A 21238-nucleotide genomic window follows, 5' to 3' on the forward strand; every position below is an offset into this window, starting at 1 on the left:
TAATATCTGAGCTATGAACACGTTTAAATCCCTCATTTTCAGTATATTTTATATAGAATTGATTGTTTATAAAACAATCTCTAATATATCTTCTGTAATCATTATAAGATTCTTTAAACAAACATGCAATAATAACCATTATCCAAGGACCAAGAGATGAAATTGGTGAGAATATTCTAAACCTGTCAAAGCATTGTGTAACTGATATTACAAAAAATTAAGTGTTAAAAAAGAATTTGAACTACTGAAGAAGAATCCAGAATGGTAGTGTGTACCAACAGTAATTTTGATTGCATACTGCATTATTTTCCTGGCATACCCTTTGAGATGATTTGAGCTTTTTAAAAATAAAGGAGAAAAGCAACAAATAAAAAACAAGATTCTATTTTTTATTTATGTAAAATAAAATATAATCTTTCTAAAATACATTACTATTTGTTCTTCTAAATAAAACATTTATATTCATTTCTTAATCTTTGAAGAATAATAAACTGTAAGCCTTTTTTACTTATTAATTTTGAATTTTAGAATAATAGCAAAGTTCTTATGCATAACATTTAAAAAATGTTCTACCTAATAAAGAAATTTAAGTGTTTAATTTTCAGAAAAAAGACGTTTACCATTATACTATAAAACTTTATGATAGAAAATGTTTTTTTAAAAAATAATGTTTTTACTGTCAAACAGAGATGTTTTTAAAAAAAAAATAGTATTTTTACTGTCAAAAAGAGTATCATGTTACTATAAAAAACAACAGCGGATTAAAAATATTTAAAACACGTCATAATTTTAAATATCAGTACAAAACGCTATAAAAAATTTACAAAATTTAATGGTTTGTTAAAATTAATAGAATTAAAAACTTAAAACAATTTTATTATTTTGCTGAAAATAGTAACATATCAAGTAAAACTTATAGTATTCTACTAAATAAAAAGGAATAAATAATAAAGTAAACCAGCAAGCAATTTATGTTATACTAAATGAGAAATCTCTCTTGAAAATTGTATTTATGTGTAAATATTGGCCTTCTTGTTATTCTTAATGTTCATGTATAAAATACTATGCAAATTTTTCGATTTTGTAATTTATATAATGATACAAAGAAAGGGTTAAAAACTGTGAAGTAAAACAAAAAATAATTTAAACCTTAAAGAGATATTTAAGGCCTTTAATTATATATACAATATAGATTTAAAAAAACTCTTTATAGATACCGTATTATAATTATTTTAACAGTCACTTTTCCAAAATATTTTTTTTTTATTTTAGCTGTAAAATTTATAAATAACAGTTTGATAAAAAAACAAAAACTTAACCCTTTTCTATATTAGAACGAGATTATCATTGAAATTTTAATGTTAATATATAAAAACAAGTTTTATGTTCTACTTTTACTATTTTTTATAATGTTCTTAAAATATTTGAGTTTTAATGACTATTTTTTTTCATGAATTATTTTTTAATGATAACAAGAAAATAAAAGTATAAACAGGATTATTACATATATATTTGTTTAAAATTATTTATTAAAAAAAAAAACTTACAAACCGCTTACGATTAATCGATAAGGCTGCTTTAAATACATAAAGAAAAACATTTTACTTTAAATACATATCAAAACATTAAAATTATTGTTTTGGTTGTAGTGAGTCGTAATTTTATATTATGTTGAGTTTAAAACTAAAAGATTATTAACTAAATTAAATTTTTAATATCGAATATTGAACCGGTTAATATCTATAAATGTTATTAATGAGCGGTTTAAATAAACAAAATATAAAAATACAACGTGTTCGACAATTAAGCTTAAAAGTTAATTTTCCAAAATATTTTATAAATTTGAAGGTTCGACAGAAAAAACTAGTTTATTGAATATACTAAAAAAATGTTAGGTAAACAGTCAAATAAAACAAGTAGATTCATTTTCCCCTGTAGTGATATCATCTTAGTCAATAAACCAGAAGGTATAAATGTTATATTAGATAATTTGTATATTGGAATTAAAAAAAACAAAATTCCTACATTTGCACAAAATAAAAAATATTATTAAGAATGGTTATGAACTATAATGAACTAATAAACATGTATGCAGCAAAATGTGATATAATTTGTACATAAAATTTTCTATAAACACTGTAACTATTTAATTCGTTTGAAGACAATTTAAACAAGACATAGGAGAACTTAATTCAATTTATAAAAAAACATCAAAAAGCGTTTTTTAAGTATTCTAAATACACTTAATAACAAAACTAATGTTTTCATAATACAAAACTATCGTATAAAGTAAATATATATTTGAATCATTTTTCAAGGTAGAGAGAGGTTTTTATATGGCATTCACATATATGGCATTATCGAAAACATGAGTGGCTTCGTGTGACCCTCGTGTTAGGGTAGTAAAAGATTTGGTTTTCTCTCGTAATCTGGTGACCGGAACGTAGCTAATCACCTATGTAATCACTCACACGATAATCTGCCAAGATGCCAGATGCCGAGATAAAATTCTTAAATATCTATACGTACTACTAACTCCAGTATCTTGCCTCTGTGATGTTAAATTTGATATTTCCCACGCCGTCGTGCAGCAATTTTTTATATCCCACTTTTTTTGTCTCTTATTAGTCTGCTTATTTCAACAGATATCAAAGTATAAATACTCCACCTGTGGCAAACAAGTGAAGCTCTCAAACTCTAAAATGATCGAACAATGGAAACTTTGTAAATAATTAGATTCTGTTAAAATTCTTGCCCTCCAATTTCATCCTCAAAGATTGAAAATTTCTCCCTCAAAATTCAGTTTTATTGTAGGACGCACTTGCATTATAAAAGATGGAAATGGAAAAATTCTAAGGTAATATCTTCGCTTGTAAATTTCAATAGGTTTGAGCAGATATAAAAATCCGTAGGGTGTGTTAAGTAAACATATCGAGTATATCAATAATATATTTCTTTATTTCCTTTAATCAATATTGCTGTTTGTATAACTGAAAACTCGATGCTCATCGAGATATTTGAGAGCCTTTCTAAAAACGCATTACCGCACCACGTGCGATAACATCAAAAATCCAGTATCTTTCGCTTAAAATAGACTTGTTTCATTTATTTCCCCAGCCCCGTAAACCTTTAACGAATCCTGCGAGTCCAGCCTGGCCGCCCTTCTTGGCTTGATCTCCCAATTTCTCACTCAAATCCGGAAACTCGACCATGTTGCAGGCCAAGTCGAAGAACAACGGTTTGCAAGGGATAGGCTGCATGGATGATGCTATTAGTTTATAATTGGAAAATACTTTTTATTTCAATCGTTTTTTGTAAGCAGTCCAAAGTTCCTTCTTATATTCCAACGCGGCAGCTAACTTGTCCTTTGCCTCGGTGATACCTCTACCAACAACAGCTAAATCTGCTCCAGATTTTACAACAGATTCTGGAGTATTGTACTGTTGACCGAAATTGTCGGAACTTTGGCCGAGCTTCACTCCAGGGGTCAGCTGAACGAGACCTGGATTCGTGAATATACTCGACTGACAAACGATGCCAGCGACTATGTTCGAATTTTGTGCGATCGACACTGCGTGCCGAACGTACTCGTCATTTGTTAACGCGCCTTTAGAGGACATCTGCGCCAATATAAAAATACCACGCGGTTCGTTAACATTTCCTAACGCATTTTTTAATCCATCTACTATGCTCTTTCCTGCTATCGCATGCACAGTAACAATATCTGCCCATTCCGCAATTTTGTAAATACCCTTTTGGTATTGCAAAGACACCGTGTTGCCGATATCCGCGAACTTCCGGTCCTCCATTAAAAGAAAATCGTGCTTCTTAGCCAAATCTTGCAAACGCTTTATAAAATCGCAGCTGAAGTCTTCTACTATATCTACGTGCGTTTTTTTTTAGTACCACAATGTGTGGTCCTACCAAATTTGCTAATTGTAAAATAGAGTCTGCTTTGGTCAAGTCTGCTGCCAAGCACAAAGTAGATTCTTTTGTTTCCATTAGATTGAATATTTTAGATGCAATCTCGTTTGTAGCCTTATTAGCGCGACAGTAAAATGGTATTTTCAGTCTGCATTCTGGAACTTTAAAAGAAGCTATTTAATATTCTATGAAGCAGAAAATGACGCTGCGTAAAATGTTATTTACCTTGATTAACGATAACAGGAGCTTGAGATAGCGACAAGTAGTTTAGTACATCTTTTCTTATCGTTGGCGTAATCTTGTCGGCTTCCACGAGGTAAGCCAAGAGACTGGTGACCGAGTACAAACTCCACATGTTTATACCATCAGCTTCAATATTCTTTTTGCCACCCTGTTCTCTGTCAATCACTACAAGAGCATCTGTTACCTTCAAACCCTCTTTCCTTAAAGTTTGTACAGTCTCTAGGATACTGCTGCCGCTAGTGACTACATCCTCAATGATCACACAATTATCTCCTAATTTAAAATGGCCTTCTATCATTTTCTTTGTGCCATATGCCTTTCCCTCTTTTCTTTTGATTAACATGGGGATATTAAAATCGACAGATATCAAAGTAGCTAATGGTAAAGCAGTGTAAGGTACACCACAGATCTGAGATACGTTTCCACGGTCCTCTGACAGTCTCCACAGTGCCTTCGCCAGTTGAGCCTTCGAAATATCAAGGAATATAAACAATTTAACCCTTAAATGCATAGAGTCCCAAAAATGAATCAATAACTTTTTGCGCGGATACCCGACAACAGTTTTGATATCGATACATTTGGCTGAATGGCAGTGATTCCTTTGTCCATTGACTTATCAAAAATTAACTAAAATAATTACATTTGACTTCAATATTTGTATCTTTCTGACGTTATACCAATTGGCGCGCATTTTTGATAGCGGGTTCATTTACGTACTTTTGGAAGTGGATTATTTAGAAATATTTTGGTGTATTCGTTAAACAAACAATATTTTCTAAAGGTAAGGCTCTTATTTATTAACCCTTAAATGCATATTTTTGCCAATTGTCTACATTCTAGTTCAACTTAATTTTATTCAAAAACCTGAGTATGTGCGTTTCCGAACACACGTTGACAACAATAGAAAATAGACCATGTGTGAAATAAAAGACTTGACATTACTTTTGGCGAGTAAGTTATATATTTTTTGACATTTGAATGTGGTGGGTGGTAACCTTCAATGTGTTACTTGAAGAGATATTTTCTTTTTTTGAGTTTCCTATAAATGAGTGATTTATCTAATTGAAAAAGAGAGAGAGAGAAAATTACTTCTCATCTGTTGTCAGATAAGCTATGAATGTTTGATGTTGCATTTGATTCCTATACTAATAGATAATATAAATACATGACCATTTGTTTACGTCTACAATAATTTTCGTAATAAACGCATATTTTTGCCAAAAGTCTACGTACAACTTTTTTTCAAAATAAATACTCAATATTATTACCTAGATTTTTTTATTTATTTTTTACGTAACCTATGACTACATTCCTATAAAAAACAATTTTTTAAAATTCAAAACAAAAAATCATGCATTTAAGGGTTAAAAATTATACAAATGACAGAGTATGCTTGATAGAATTTATAAATTACTCATACCATAACTTTTGGCTGAGAGATTATTACTCTCAAGTCAAAATACACTGGACTTTTCAAACCAACTTTGGTCACAAATTCTCCAAATTTGATCGCGTCGATCTCAAAAAGTGAAATGGCTAACTTCTTCAATTCTACGTCCATGGCACTCGATTTTTCGCACATGATTTCTGTCTATTGAAATTAAAACACCGCGTGCTCCCTGAAAGCATGATGCACAGAGCGATATTTAACCTGTTGCACATAGCTGTTTCTATTTCGTATTATATTTCATTCAAGTGTACAGTTCATTTTAGGATAAGAATAAATTATGCAATACGTACAGATTAATAACAATTTTAACGTTAACGATGAGGGATTAGGTTTTCTGGCACTGCGTGATCGGAACGGCAGCTTCTCACCTATGTAATCGCTTTGCTGCAGATATCAAAGTATAAATACTCCACCTGTGGCAAACAAGTGAAGCTCTCAAACTCTAAAATGATCGAACAATGGAAACTTTGTAAATAATTAGATTCTGTTAAAATTCTTGCCCTCCAATTTCATCCTCAAAGATTGAAAATTTCTCCCTCAAAATTCAGTTTTATTGTAGGACGCACTTGCATTATAAAAGATGGAAATGGAAAAATTCTAAGGTAATATCTTCGCTTGTAAATTTCAATAGGTTTGAGCAGATATAAAAATCCGTAGGGTGTGTTAAGTAAACATATCGAGTATATCAATAATATATTTCTTTATTTCCTTTAACCCCTTTAACGTGCACGCTCGAGTTAACTCACTTTCTCACTCGAGTCAACACTTACGACTTATCTCTTCCTTGCGAGCCGCTTTCCGACAGCGATTACATAGGTGAGAAGCTAGCGTTCCGATCACGCAGTGCCAGAATACCTAATCCTACATCTTTAACGTCAGACAATATTAATCTGTAGTTATTTCATTATTTATTCTTATCCTAGAATGAACTGTACACTTGAATGAAATATAATACGAAATAAAAATAGCTATGTGCAACAGGTTATCCTTATTAATTTAAATATCGCTTTGTTGATCATGCTTTCGGGGACCATGTGTGTTTTAATTTCAATAGACAGAAATTATGTGCGAAAAATCGAGTGCCATAGACGTAGAATTGAAGAAGTTAATTAATAGAAGTTTTTTAGCGTGAATTTTGAAAATAAAGTTGATGCTGAAGTTCAGGACGAAACGTGGGGGGATCATTATCCTGTTTGTGTTTGTGTTAATACACGGAAAAATTATTATATCGAAAAGTCTTTCAAACTTGTTATCAAACGTACACATTGGCCTAATTATGAATCGGTAAAGTATCCCGAGTTCCTCAGCTTAAAATATGAGCATCTTTTTCAAGCGCGAAATGTGACTTCTTCGTGAATGTTGGTCAAGAATCCATAATCTCTATTACTCCTAGAAAAAACTGGTTATGTTAGAAATAAAAATAATCTTATTGCATGGTGAGATGTTTGTTGGGTAAACGTTTGAGAGGTGCAACGTATAAAAAATGAAATCTTATCAAAAAAGCGCCTAAGCCAACAAAGTATTTAAAAAGAAAAGAAAAAGGATTGCTTTAGAAAATTTGCCAAAAGTATTAATTTCCGTTTAAATCCTATATACGTGTGCAAATTGTACAAACTATTTAAAAATAAATAGATTGTTTAAAATTATGTCAACTGTGCTAATTTTGAATTAGCCGTATCGTCTTCAACGTTCACCTCCCGCCGCGTGCGTGTCGGCTGTTTTTATATTGACGAGTCCGATGCCTATTCGGGGTTAAACCACCTCACGACGTTATACATGGGATCTGCGCATGTATACACCGTCGCTTTGTATTCGTCACTTGGGTCATCCTTTCAATAATCCTAATATTAAATCAGTTACCCATTTTCCATTGTCTCCCATTCAACATCGTTCGTAAAAATTAATATTATTCGTTAAGTTCTAAAAAGGATGCTATCATTGTAAAGTGTATAAATTTATTAATGTTATAAATACCATCTGCAAGAGAGAGAGAGAGAGAGAGAGAGTGAGAGAGAGAGAGAGTGAGAGAGAAAATATATTCTGTACGATTAATACTCTTATTGCCTCCATATAATATTCAACATTGGTAGTAGAAATGAAATATACAAGATAAACGCTGTGACTAAATTCATGAAAATGAGCTGAGAAACTCAGGATACTTTACCGATTTATGAGTAGCAATACTGACCTCAGTGTATTAAAAACCGTAAAACTAAATAGCAGTTATTTATCTTAAAGTTGTAAAAAATTTCGTCCCATTGGAATTCCGAAAGGACATGTCCTGGAACTCTATAACAAATAATCAAATCAAAAGTTGGTTATCCGCACATTTCAACCGATTGATCAGGTGAAATATTGCACAATTCAGCAAATGTCTCTTAAGGACGAAAATAATAATTCCTTCGCCCCTGGCATAAGTTCTGTCCTTTCTAAATGTAACAAAACGAGTGAAGTTGATCTCATTATCGGATTCAAGTCAAGATTCCACTATGAAGATGTCCACCTCTTGCATAATAATCAGTAGCTGAAATTTTAAGTGAATTAGATTCCGAGTAAAATTTTCGCAATCGCAAGATGATTCTTGTGTCGTGCCCACGTAGAGAACGTTTGACGGATATTCGTGTCGCGGATTTTAATGTCCGGAAATTTTCCTCGACGATACTGCGTTGCAAAAACAGTACAATTCCAGTCCTTTGCGTAAGAGACGATATTAAAAAAGATAAAAATTGATTAGTGTATCCCCGAAATCGTGGTATAACAGGCCGGACATTGATTCTACATGCGAAAATAAGTGGGGCAAAGGGAATAACATTTTTTCATTCAAGGCTCGTTTCCGAGAAAAACTATGTTGAAAAATAATACTACTTAATGGAAATCATATAGTTGTGCCGGCCACGACATACCAATTCCAAACTTCGCGAACTTGACTCACATTTCACCGCAGTGCGCTCGAGAACACAGCCTTTAATGAAAAAACGTTATTCTTTTTCTGGACTTACTTTTCCGTCTAGAATCACTACTTGGCCGGATGTACCGCGATGGTCGCGACATATAATTTTTATGCCGTTTGTAACATGATCTTGTAATGTAATGAATTTACTTTTTAGTCTTTTGTTCTACGCGACACAAGTACTGTACGATGCAATAAAAGAAATTCACCTATTCATCTTTATCAAAGACAATTGTGTGGTCCATTTTTGTAACCGATCTTCACCGATCCAGAAGTGTACAATCACGCTATGGTGGTCGTGAAAATAACCAACCATTAATAATAGAAATTTAAACATATTTTCTGTATTCTTGTGATTTTTCTAGACTTTTTCATGATACTTTTATTCAAAATCTTTATGAAACAAAGACAAAGATAGGTTTTACAATTTTTATAGAGCGTTTCAGCGGTAATTGCAAGTTACTTCGCATCTCGGCTCGATTTTCGTGTTGTTTATCAAAATAATTATTTCTTTTTAACTTAAAAATGCGACAACGAAGTATTAATTTTTTTTATTCTTTTTCATTTTTTAAAATAAATTACATAATTCGTATATACCGTATGTTGTTCGATTTTGGTTATAGAGAAGGCAATGACTTTTTGGTTATTGGGGGTGTTCGGATAAATAATTGTTGCGTGCGGTGTAACTACTAACTTTATTAGAAAAAATCGCGCAGAGTCACTTCGGGCAGCGTATCGTCGTAGTAAGAGTAACGGCGTTGCGCGTACCACACGCTTACAAGTCTTTTTCCGTCCGAGATATATCAGGGCGAGCGTCTAACTACCGCTCTTTTTATACTAGTAGTTTGCCCCCGGCAAGGGCTCTGGACACCTCCTGATTGGTTGACCCGCGAATGGGTTTTCCCAATCAGCGTTGTCCATTTCCTTCTCACCGCCTTGTCCCTTACGCCCTGAGCGCGTCCTGTTTTGGGACCGCGTGGTGATCGGAGTGGTTGCGTTTTTTGTGATGTAACGGCCGGGCTTTTCCTCAGGGCTGTTGCGCTCGGACGTCCGGCGTTCGGGTCCGTTTTGCGTGCCCTTCGGAATTTCCGGTTATTTATGACGGTCTCGTTGACTATCGAGAATTAGGTAAAAAACTCTACTGACTTATTGCCATCTGGACAGAAAACAGCTCACTCAAAAATAGCCTTTTCGAAGGAGAGTCATAAATACGCTAGTCGTTTGCACGAGAAATAAATCTTTTTTATGTGCGCCGACTGGTCGCTACAACTTTATACGCAGAAATGTACAATTTCATATTTGCTAGAACTGTAGAAATCTATCGCTGTTGAAACAAGGACGAGCAAAACGGCGATCATAATAAAGCGTTCTTATACACACATACCTATTAATTTACGCATACATTCAACCGTACACAGATGATGTAATTAGTTTTAATATATGGCGCATATTCCAACATATTCTCGTAAAATCAAAGGGACTGTGCTTTTTTAGCGTTTTCATGCGACGTTTCCCATCATTTTCGTGATTTTCTCGCAATTTTATGCCGAGAAATGTATTTTTCCGCATTTCCAAAAGATTTGCGTACGATTGGCTGACGAAACGGTGAGGCTAGCCATATTTGTTATTGTTGCCTTCTTCAAACCGAACAACGTAGCACCTAGTGTCTACAATCCAACAGAGAGTTGCTGTCTCTTACCGACCGGCAAGCCGTACGCAGCTACAGGTGAGTGCTTCCTTCAACAATTAATATTTTGTACAATAAAGTCAGTGTGTTGCCGTGAGTGATACAGAAATTAATAACCGAAGCATTATCTTTCATTTTCTATTATTCGCAGCGCGGATATGTAAATTGCATTTTTCGAAATTTCTCGATTTTTACTACGCGTTACTTACTCGGTGGTGTAGTGGTTCAAATTCGATATTTTTCTCGCATTTTCCCCTCGGAAAAATCCTGTGAACTAGGTAATGTAATAGAATTTTCAAATAATCTGTGTAAGTTTCAAATGTCCTAGTCAACTGTAATGCCATGCTTTATACTTATTGAACTTGTTGATTTTTTTTTTCTATTATTTTCTACTTCTAATGATTTTTATTACTTTTGAGTTGAAAATTTTGTTGTTATTATTAAAATTTAAGAAATGACAATCATAATAATTGTAAATTAGAATTTTCTATCAGGGTGTAAAATGAATTTTCGCAAAATATTAATTTTTTTAATGTATTTTAGATACTTGGCAGAGTTTTACAAATCTCAAGACAGATATAATTTCTAGGCACTCATCAAGACTGATAATTATCACTTCGATGGAGTAAGGTAATCTTTCACTATCATTTATGTCAGTTTCTCTCTCTCTCTCTCTCTCTCTCTCTCTATCTCTGATCATTTTAATTATTTTATAATATATATATATTTCCTGCATTATAATATTTTTGTGTGATCATAGTAATATTTGTCTTGTATGGGTTAAATAAACGTACATAATTGGTTAAGAATTATCTCACCTCCGCGATTGCAAGGTTTGAAAGGGGCAGTTATTTCTCTGGGAAATCCTGTACTAAAATAAATAATGAGTCATTATTTTCAGTAGATTTGTGTATGGATGTTAAACACATAATTTTATGATTGTACAAATGTATGTAGACAAAATAGTATCGCAGAAGCCAAATTTAGGACAAAATAATATAAACCACAGTTTTTTAATTACTTAAGAGCATTTCCAAGTCAAATATAGTGTATACTTTATAAGCCTAATGAGACACGATACTAGTTATCAAATTTTGAACTTATATTGCACTCTAAATGTGCTTCTTTGTTCTTTTAATAATCTTATATCCTTTGCTCTTTATGTTTTGAAGATTCCATGTAAACCTTGTACTAATTTCTATTACGATTCGTAGGTCGTGATGTGACTATAATTGATAATGGAATTGGTGAATGCGTATACGACGTCAGGTTGTTGAATTACTGAGTTGCTAGTAGTAGGTGGCATCTACATATATCAATGAGTTCATCTCTGGTAAGTCCATTTCATTATACTTCTCTAGGAGTTCATTAAGAATTATTGGACAAAGCTGAGCACATGCATATATACGTAAATTTATATATTGTATTTTCTATGTATGTTCTATGTATGTTCGATTGTCTTAAAAGTCTCCTTACATTTGATACATCTTGTTTTGCCAGTTTTTCTGTAGATCTGCTAGAATAATTTATCGCGAATGCAATGTCGGGACAAGTTTTAGTTGCTGACAATAAGTACCGTAAGCCACCCATTAGTTCTCCATAAGGAAATTTATCCGTAGAATTAGTACAGTACAGAATTCTACCGCACGCTGTTGTATCAAATAAATCGAGGACAAACCTTATAGCACTGCTACATCTGACACATAAGTGCTACCGACTTGTCCTCTTCAAACAAAATGTTTCGCTATAAGATTGCGCCAAGTTCGCCATTAATTTGGCAGTGCAATGCGTCTGCTTCCAAATGCCGAGCCATCTGTGTCCGTATTACGTCAGGGATTTTGTCCAAAAGCAGTGGTTTTGCACCAAATTGATATAAATTTTTACGCAGAGTACACTAGCAAGCGTTTTACATGCATTTGGTCGAACCAGACATGTCTGACAGGGTATAACAGACATTTAATATTTTTTTATGCATGAAAGTAATATTTTTCCTTTTTTCCTCGTAACGTTGTATGAAGTACTGTTACGTTTGATAGAGCTTTTATTTATTGCATTTAGTCAGGTAATTCGTCAAGAATTATTATAGTAAGTAAACAAGTTAAAGTTTTAATGTTGTCAACAAGTTGTTGAATGGAACATAGAGACTGTTTATTGAAGGGGTAATCACTAACATCACATATGTTGGGGCGTCACAGCGTCGTCAATAATAGCGACGAATTATGACACTATATTTGTGGACTGTATAAAATAAAGAACCGGATTCTGCCTGCTATTTTGTATTGAGCCCCTGACTACAGTACACCCTTGGTCAGGATGTCTTGATGCTACGACTTCTATTACAACTCTGGTGCTCTATCAGAGAATACCCTCGCTCGTAGCAGACTACCATCCCTCCAACGCACCTACACTATTCGCCGATTGGTCCTGCCCGATTTTGGCAATAGCCAATCAGCTAGTCCGTTTCAAAGCAGACGGCCGCAAGGCCCCGGCAAAGACAGGAAAGTTCCTCCAGGCATGACCGTCATAAAACAATGCCAGGCTGACCCTTCGGAACCTTTCCTTCTTTATAACTAGTCCCGGCCATCGAGACCGAGAGAAACGATTTCTCAAAAAACCTGGTCTCGAAAAACAGCCGGTGATGCACGTCCGTGTCATAAAGACATTAGTGCTGTGCACTAACATACCGACCACCTTGAACGGTTACGTTCGAAATTACTAAATTGATAGTGTACCGCTCAATTTACATTTGAAGAGGGCTGGTCTAGTTTGTCGTTGTAACGAATGATTGACAATACTACTGTCCTAACTTAACTCTAGTTACACTAATACGCATGTATACATAATGGGAATAAGTATTCACAAATTTCTGAGTGATTACAAGTTCTAACGGTGTTTGGGTGTATTATCTTATTCCGGGTCATCAATGGGAAGTGGGGACAATTTTTTAATGGCCCGCTGGTAGGTCCCCTGGGCCGTCTTGACAGTCGCGACTCTCACTATTTTGTCCCGGCCTGGACAAATGTCAATGATCCGTCCTAGTTTCCAGGTTAACGGAGGTGTGTTGTCTTCCCGGATGATCACCAATGTACCCTTCTTGTGCTGGGTGTCATTCGGGATATGCCATTTGTTTCTGGTGTGCAGCGTCTGTAAATATTCATTACTCCACCGATTCCAGAAGTGTTGTTTCACTCGCTGGATGTGTTGCCATGACGAAAGTTTGTTAACGGGTGTGTCTCGCAAATCGTACTCAGGGAGTTGCATTAACGAATCACCTATTAGGAAGTGACTGGGTGATAAAGCAGTAAGATCGTTCGGATCTGAGGAGAGGGGAGTTAGGGGACGGGAATTCAATATGGCTTCTACTTCGATAATATAGGTGTTCAGTTGCTCGAATGTGAACAGCTCGTTTCCTATAGTTTTGTACAAATGTCCTTTAAAAGACTTTACGGCGGCCTCCCATAATCCACCAAAGTGTGGAGACCGAGGCGGAGAGAAGTGCCAATTAATTCCCTGGTCCGATAAAAAACGATTAATTTTACTATTGTGCTCGTTGGAGCTGAGAAATCTTTGAACTTCTGTAATTTCGTTCTTGGCGCCGACGAAATTAGTGCCGTTGTCGGAGTAAATGTTCGTGGCCTTTCCTCTTCTGGCAAAGAATCGCTTGAATGCTCCTAAGCAAGATTCAGTGGTAAGGTCCGATGTAAGTTCTAGATGAACGGCCTTGGTCACGAAGCATACAAAAATCGCTACGTACGTCTTGATTTTGCAACGATTACGAACCTTTTTTTCCTTTATAAAAAATGGACCACAATAATCCACGCCTACGTTTTGAAACGGTCGTGCCCTGGTGACTCTATTCTTGGGTAAGTCGCCCATTATATATGCTGGGACCTTTGGTTTTACTCTAAAACACCTTATACATTTGTGTATGACGTTCTTTGTGGCTCTCATTCCATCTATTGGCCAATAAATTTGTCGGACCGCATTAAGAGTTGCCTGTGTGCCTGCGTGCCAGTGACGTAGATGCTCGCTTTCAATTATCAAATTTGTAATATGGTGCCTATGGGGTAATAACAATGGGTGTTTTTGACAGTAACTTAATGGGGCATGTCTTAGCCGACCTCCTACTCGTAGAAGCTTATCCTGATCGAGGAATGGATTTAAATTTAATATTCTGCTCCCTTTGGGCATAGCTGTTTTTCGTTCCAAACAGTTTATTTCTATCGGAAATGCCTCTAACTGGGCTTGTTTAATGATAACTAAATGCGCCTTGCGAATTTCTGTAGTTGATAAATTTCCCGTAAGTCTGTTTTTCGATCTACAATTGTGAATGAATCGTAGTGTGTAAGCTACAATTCTATTAAGTCGCGCAATGGAAGAGTATCGCGTTAACAGGTCATTCGTCCCTTCTCGTGCAAGGAACGTTATTGTGGTTTTCCGCTCGAGAATTTCTCTTTGCGGAATGTCCAATTGTGGCCAAAAGCATTCGTCTAGGGAGAGCCACGCAGGACCGTTTAGCCATACCTTATTATTCATAAATGTGGATGCCAATTGTCCGCGAGAAATATAATCTGCTGGATTATCACGTCCTGATACGTGCATCCAGTTACGTGGGTCCGAGTCTGTTTGAATTTCGCTGTCTCTATTGGCTACAAAGGTTTTCAGCAAATGTGGAGCTGTCCTAATCCACTGCAACACAATAGTTGAATCTGACCAAAACCTAATCGCGTCAAAAGTTATATTGGTCAACGCCTTCGCTACCTCCTTATACAATCGCGTTAATAACCTAGCCGCGCAAAGCTCTAACCGCGGTAATGATAGGATTTTAAGAGGGGCTACTTTGGATTTTGCGCATAATAGAGATACCCGTACCCTACCTGAGTGGTCTAGGGTACGAATGTATATGCAAGCGCCGTAGGTCCTTTCACTAGCATCGCAGTAGCCGTGGAGTTGTATTTCTCGTGAGGTTTCTAACATTACCCTCCGAGGGCACGAAAAATTGTCTAATTGAGCCAGTTCATTTCTGGTTTCTAACCACACCTCGGCTATATCCTGCGGAATTGGTTGATCCCAAGTGACTTTCGACTTCCAAATGTCTTGCATAATTATTTTTGCCCGTATAATCACGGGACCGAGAAGTCCAAGGGGGTCGAATAATTGCGCTATTTGAGATAAAACTAGTCGCTTAGTGAGTCTAGTTTCGCTAAAGGAGTTCACCGCGTAAGTTACGGAATCACTGGATGGATTCCAAAAAACTCCCAGAGTTTTCTTTGTCTGACTGAGATCTAAGCATATCGCTTGTCGATCGTCATCGTCAATCGCTAATCAACTTATGGTTATTTGACGCCCATTGACGTAGTTGGAAGCCCCCATTTCCAGCTAAATCAATCAACTCATTGCGTAAGTTGATTGCTTCATTGAAGGTAGATGCGCCGGTGAGCAAATCATCGACATAGAAATCTTCTTTAAAGGTTCGCGACGCATTCGGAAATCTGATCTGTTCATCTTCGGCTAGTTGCTGTAGACATCGTACCGCTAAAAAAGGAGCCGAAGCGGTTTCATACGTGACCGTATTTAATTGGAACGTTTTGATTGACTCTTCCTTCGAATCGCGCCATAATATTTTTTGAAATTTCGCATCATCGGGATGCATTTTAATCTGCCTTAAAAATTTTTTCTATGTCTGCTGTCAGGACGAACATCGTAGTAAAATTGCCCATAAGTTATCTTGAATGGTGGGACCGACCAAAAGTGCGTCATTTAAGGATACGCCCGATGAGGATTTAGCCGAGGCATCGAAAACTACCTTGACCTTAGTAGTGAAGCTGCACTCCTTTATTACCGCGTGGTGTGGTAAGTAAAACTCCTTGCCATCTCGTGCATCACTGATTTCTGTCATGTGGCCTAATGCTAGATATTCTGACAGGAATTGTTTATAATGTGTAAGAAGATATCAGGGTCTTTGCAGAATTTGCGTTCGAGTGAATAAAATCTCTTGAGAGCAAGACCTCGAGATTCGCCTATGAAATTCTTCCTATCGTTAAATGGCAAGCGCACGATATAGCGTCCATGTACATCGCGAACTGTATTTTCTACGAAGTGATTTTCACATGCCTGTTCTTCGCTAGATAAATTTTTGCGCTCTGCTATTTCTTCTATCTCCCAAAACTTTGTTAGCGCATTGTCTAAGGAGGATGCGTGCAGTGATCTTGAGGATTTTCCCTTTGCTACTTGTTCTTGTTTGGTTGTAGCTCCCGTGACTATCCAACCTACTAATGTTTCTTGAATGATAATATTTTGTGCACAAAGTTTGATTCGACCCAAACATAAAAGTGTGAAAAACAGTTGATTCCCGAGAATTGCATCTATTGGGCCCGGAATATTGAACTCAGGATCAGCTAACATTATTTCGGTCGGAATATCAATTTCGGTACGTTTTACCTGGCGCAAAGGTAGCATTCCAGTGATGGAAGGAAGCGTCACTAAAGTTACCGTATCATTAAATTGGGTGGTGCGTGATTTAATTACGGCATTGACCAGATATTTGACGCGGGTCTCGACATTGGCAATTCCACCTACCGAAGAATCTATTTCCCGTTTTCTCAATTGTAGCTTATCGGCCATTCTTTCGGTTATGAAATTTGTTTGTGAACCGCTGTCTAACAGCACACGACAATCGTGTTCACTCTTATCGCGAGCTACAAAGGTAACGATCGCTGTCCCTAATAACACTGTCCGACACACACACACACACACACACACACACACACACACACACACACACACACACACAACACAACACAACACAAAATCAAACTTTTTTTCTGGGTTTCTATAGCCACTATGAAATTCTTGTAGAGCTTCACTTCCTGAACAAGAATCCGAAAACCGAATTGCTCCATCACCCTCAGTTTTTTAAATAAACGAACTTTTGTACAAACCCAAAATTTTCGACAAAAATGAGGTATTGCATGAAAAGTATAAACGTTAGAAGGTTCTAATTGGTGTTAAAAGATAGAGGAGAGTTTCCCGAATATAGTGGCATGCAATTTATTAATTGTTTTTGATCCTAAATAGCAATAAATTAATGTGAAAGTTTAAAAAAGTGTCGACGTGAGCTGTTTCTGCGCAATATTTTTGTATTTTTACGAAAAGTTTTTTGTTCAGCACGAAAACTCTACCCAGGATCGGATTCTGTAGACATTTTTGAAGAAGGAACGGCCCGGTAAAAGTGTCGGAACGATGTACATTTCGAATGGATCGAGAAAATGTTCGTCGGCAACATGTGCACGACGTTTTGCCGCCATGTCCTTCGCTGCTCGCTTCTCTCTGTCCGGCAGGGTCGAAGCTATGCGTAATCAACACCGATGGAGGGATCCAATGGGGCACCCACTTTTCGTAAATAATATTTGAATTTTTTTAGTATTTCAATGTTCTTTTTTTTTACATATTTCTGTTAATAATAATCACCAAACTGTGATATATATTTCACACAAAAAATCACACCAGAGTATTTGGAGTTGGTAACGAAAGTATATTCTAACACTAGCATAATTTTGACTTCTACGCCATATAAGTAAATAAATATTTAAATATATATTTAACGATATGTTTCAAGAAGTTTAACGTTTTGAAAATGATTATTTTTTTTTTTTATTTTTATAATTTAAATATAAATTATCGTTATAATTTTAATGATAAATGTATACATGATATACTTGTAATTCGAACAGATTCAGAATAAAATGAATATTTTTTGTTCATTATTTTTCTTTTATTATTTCTCCATTTTTAATTTATGATTCACAGTTTGGCGATTATTATCCATAAAAATATGTAAAAGAAGACAGCACATTGAAGTACTAAAAAAAAATGGCACGCCCCACACGCTAAGTGGGTGCCCCATTGGATCCCTCCATCGGTGTTGATTACCCATAGCTTCGGCCCTGTCGGACAGAGAGAAGCGAGCAGCGAAGCACATGGCGGCAAAACGTCGTGTACATGTTGCCGACGAACATTTTCTCGACCTACTCGAAATGTACATCGTTCCGACACTTCTATCTGGCCGTTTCTTCTTCAGAAATGTCTACAGAATCCGATCCTGGGTAGAGTTTTCGTGCTGAACAAAAAACTTTTCGTAAAAATACAAAAATATTGCGCAGAAACTGCTCACGTCGACACTTTTTTAAACTTTGACATTAATTTATAGTTATTTAAGACCAAAAGCAATTAATAAGTTGTATGTCACTATATTCGGAAAGATTTCCTCTATCTTTTGAGATCGATTAGAACTTTCTAACGAAAAGTAAAAACTTTTCATGCAATACCTCATTTTTGTCGAAAATTTTATGTTTTTACAAAAGTTCGTTTTTTTCAAAAACTGAGGGTGATGGAGCCATTCGGTTTTCGGATTCTTGTTCAGAGAGTGAAGCTCTACAAGAATTTCATAGTGGCTATAGGAACCCAGAAAAAAAGTTTGATTTTGTCGGACAGTGTTACCCATAGCTTCGGCCCTGCCGAGCCGAGAGAAGTGAGCAGCAGAACATATGGCGGCAAAATGTCGTGCCCGCGTTGCCGATGAATAATTTCTTGACCTGCTCGAAATACAGGGTGCTCCTAAAATGTCTCGCATTACGGAGATGTGGGATAGCTGAGGTAATTCTAAGTAACTTTTTCCTTTGCGAAAATGCAATCTGCGGCTTCGTTTACGAGTTATTAACGAAACACACTCAGCAATGAGAGGCGATGCTGCGAACCATAACGTGGTCGATCGATCCAGCGACACGTCCTCCTACTACTGAGTTTGACAGCTTAAGGGGGACTCTGTGCCGCGTTCGAATCAATGAACAAGTCACGGAGCATAAACTTTCGATATTTTTGTTACCACATGACAGTGATAATTTTCAGAAAAACGCTGTTCATCCTTATATCAGAATGTCTGAAGAATATTTACTAATTTTTCGGAACCGAAATAATATATAATTTATAGAGAGGGAGAGAGAGAGAGAGAGAGAGAGAGAGAGAGAGAGAGAGAGAGAGAATGGGTTTCGTACGGGAATCCCTGAATATCTAGGTTCCGACGTGTCGCATGTTCAACGAACACGTTATAGAGCGGTCTATCAGGATATGGTAGAACGAACGTAATAATTAGCTTGCTCGTTTCGTCAACCGAAGTATCAATACTTCAACAAACTGTTCCCATCCGTAGGAAAGGATGTAGGATACTTTGCCTACTCGGGCAACGTGGACGTAATCTCTCCGGCAGATGCTCGATCAGATTCGATATTGATCTTCGACGACGTTGCTTCTGACGATCAAAATATCATAAGAGGATATTTTGATGGGCAGAATACCTAAGCACTTAATTCGCGACAGTGCCAATCTGTTGATTCTATTCAAACAAGACGCTACGAATCTGCGGCACGTCCATCAGGATCACGTGAATACCGATATGCCATTCGAAACGTTTAATACACTTTGCACGAAATATTGGTAAAACAAATATGGATTCCTTGTAAGCGACAAAAACAGTCCTATAAACCGGTGACCGTTACAGACAGTTTGCTGTGGTCCATGGGTCGAGAGTCGACCCGGCCGCATCCGAGGCTTGCGCCCATATCGGCTTGGACCGGCCAGATGTTGTTTGGCCGCCACTCTCCAGCGAGCCACCGCCAGGGGAACCGCTGGCTAGATGTTATGCCAGGATTGGCTTGGAAAAACCCTGCCCTCGGCAGTACGCCTCATTGGACAAGTTGGATCTACCTAGTAGGAAGCGACTCATTTAGTCAGCCCTGGCCGTCGCTTGGCGCCGGCCAGCGCTGTCCAGCGGGGACCACGGGGAGGTAGAGTCGCCGGCTTTCGCTCGATCCCGTGCAGGTTGGCTTCAGTCGAGACTGTTGCCGACGAAGCGCCACCGCATCAACACCGAGGTGTTGCCTGCTACCGCGGTCGGGGCTGGTGTGGGTTGTGTGTGTGTGTGTGTGTGTGTGTGTGTACTTGCGTGCGTATGCCTGTTTGGTGATGCATACGTGCGTGTGTTGTGGTGTTGTTGTTGTGTTGTGGTGTATGGGGGTTGGGTTTGGGCTGCCGGCGATGCTCCTCAGGGATCCGGATCGACCGTTACAGACGCGGATTTAACAGTTTGTCGTACTGTAATCGACATATTAGCTCGATTAGAGCTGTTGGAGTAACATCGCTCATAGGTATGTAACCGCCGCCAATGTCGCAGATTGAAAAACAGCGAACTATGATTGCGAAAGAGAGGGGCTACGTAGCAAAGTTATTTAGCAATTCTCTACGAATTGATACTTAAAAGAATGCCTGACGAGAAATTGTATACCAAGAGTGACGAGGAAGTTTACAGAAATATTCTCATCAAAACACAAAGCTACAAGTAGACATACAGTGGCCCACAAAAGTGTTCGCACACCTTGAAATAATGTCAATAATCGAAGAACTTCGTGAAGCTGGATTGATTATTAATTGATTATAAATTAAATTCCACAAATATTCGTTAGGTTAGTATCGAATGGAATGTCAATTTTTAAGTTTGTCAGATGGTTCGACGAAATGAGTATTCGTTGGAATTGCTGTGAAACCAAACGATATATGCAGACAAAAATTGTGACGCGGATTTCAAAATGTCGAGTTGAAACTCGACGACGTATATCAGCAAATACAACAGATCGAATAACAACGAGAGCGATTCGAGTCGTTGATAGAAAAAAAACAACTGAATCGAGACACGAAAAAATGTACGTTAATGTGGGATCTAATTTAATATTTTAAAGAAATAAATATGTTTTAATGCAAAGTTCGACGTATAATGCTTCGAGGCTGAACGCTGACTACTTTCGCCCATTTTCCTTCTTTATCTTCTCGCTCGCGACGCTGCACTCATTTTGTACATACTTTCGGGCCACTATCTCGTTTCGCCCACACACGGCACACGCTTGCGCGCGCGCGCGCGCGCACACATTCTTAA

General features: G+C 36.8%; 1 protein-coding gene and 1 pseudogene across 2 annotated transcripts; both read right to left on the bottom strand.

The window, feature by feature from the left end:
• Positions 1-2938: 2938 nt before the first annotated feature.
• LOC143261253 (uridine 5'-monophosphate synthase-like) lies at positions 2939-5776 on the bottom strand (annotated as a pseudogene). Its single transcript, XR_013035426.1, has 3 exons — positions 5588-5776; positions 4150-4633; positions 2939-4085 (listed from the first exon to the last, which is right to left on the bottom strand). The product of XR_013035426.1 is annotated as a uridine 5'-monophosphate synthase-like (transcript).
• Positions 5777-13161: 7385 nt separating this feature from the next.
• LOC143261256 (uncharacterized) lies at positions 13162-16878 on the bottom strand. Its single transcript, XM_076527840.1, has 6 exons — positions 16263-16878; positions 15955-16173; positions 15610-15789; positions 15127-15539; positions 14648-14943; positions 13162-14572 (listed from the first exon to the last, which is right to left on the bottom strand). The coding sequence occupies exons 1-6, from the start codon at positions 16876-16878 to the stop codon at positions 13162-13164; spliced, it is 3135 nt and encodes a 1044-aa protein (XP_076383955.1).
• Between the last annotated feature and the right edge of the window lie 4360 nt (positions 16879-21238).

The sequence above is a fragment of the Megalopta genalis genome, unplaced genomic scaffold, assembly GCF_051020955.1.
Source record: "Megalopta genalis isolate 19385.01 unplaced genomic scaffold, iyMegGena1_principal scaffold0046, whole genome shotgun sequence".
Classification (NCBI taxonomy): Eukaryota; Metazoa; Arthropoda; class Insecta; order Hymenoptera; family Halictidae; genus Megalopta; species Megalopta genalis.

Coding starts and splice junctions, on each gene's coding strand:
- LOC143261256 (XM_076527840.1), bottom strand. CDS start 16,878: ATGGCCGATAAGCTACAATTGAGAAAACGGGAAATAGATTCTTCGGTA. Junction 15,790..15,954: donor ATGGGCAATTTTACTACGAT/GTTCGTCCTGAC, acceptor CTCCTTTTTTAG/CGGTACGATGTCTACAGCAA. Junction 14,944..15,126: donor CCCTAGACCACTCAGGTAGG/GTACGGGTATCT, acceptor ATTGTGTTGCAG/TGGATTAGGACAGCTCCACA.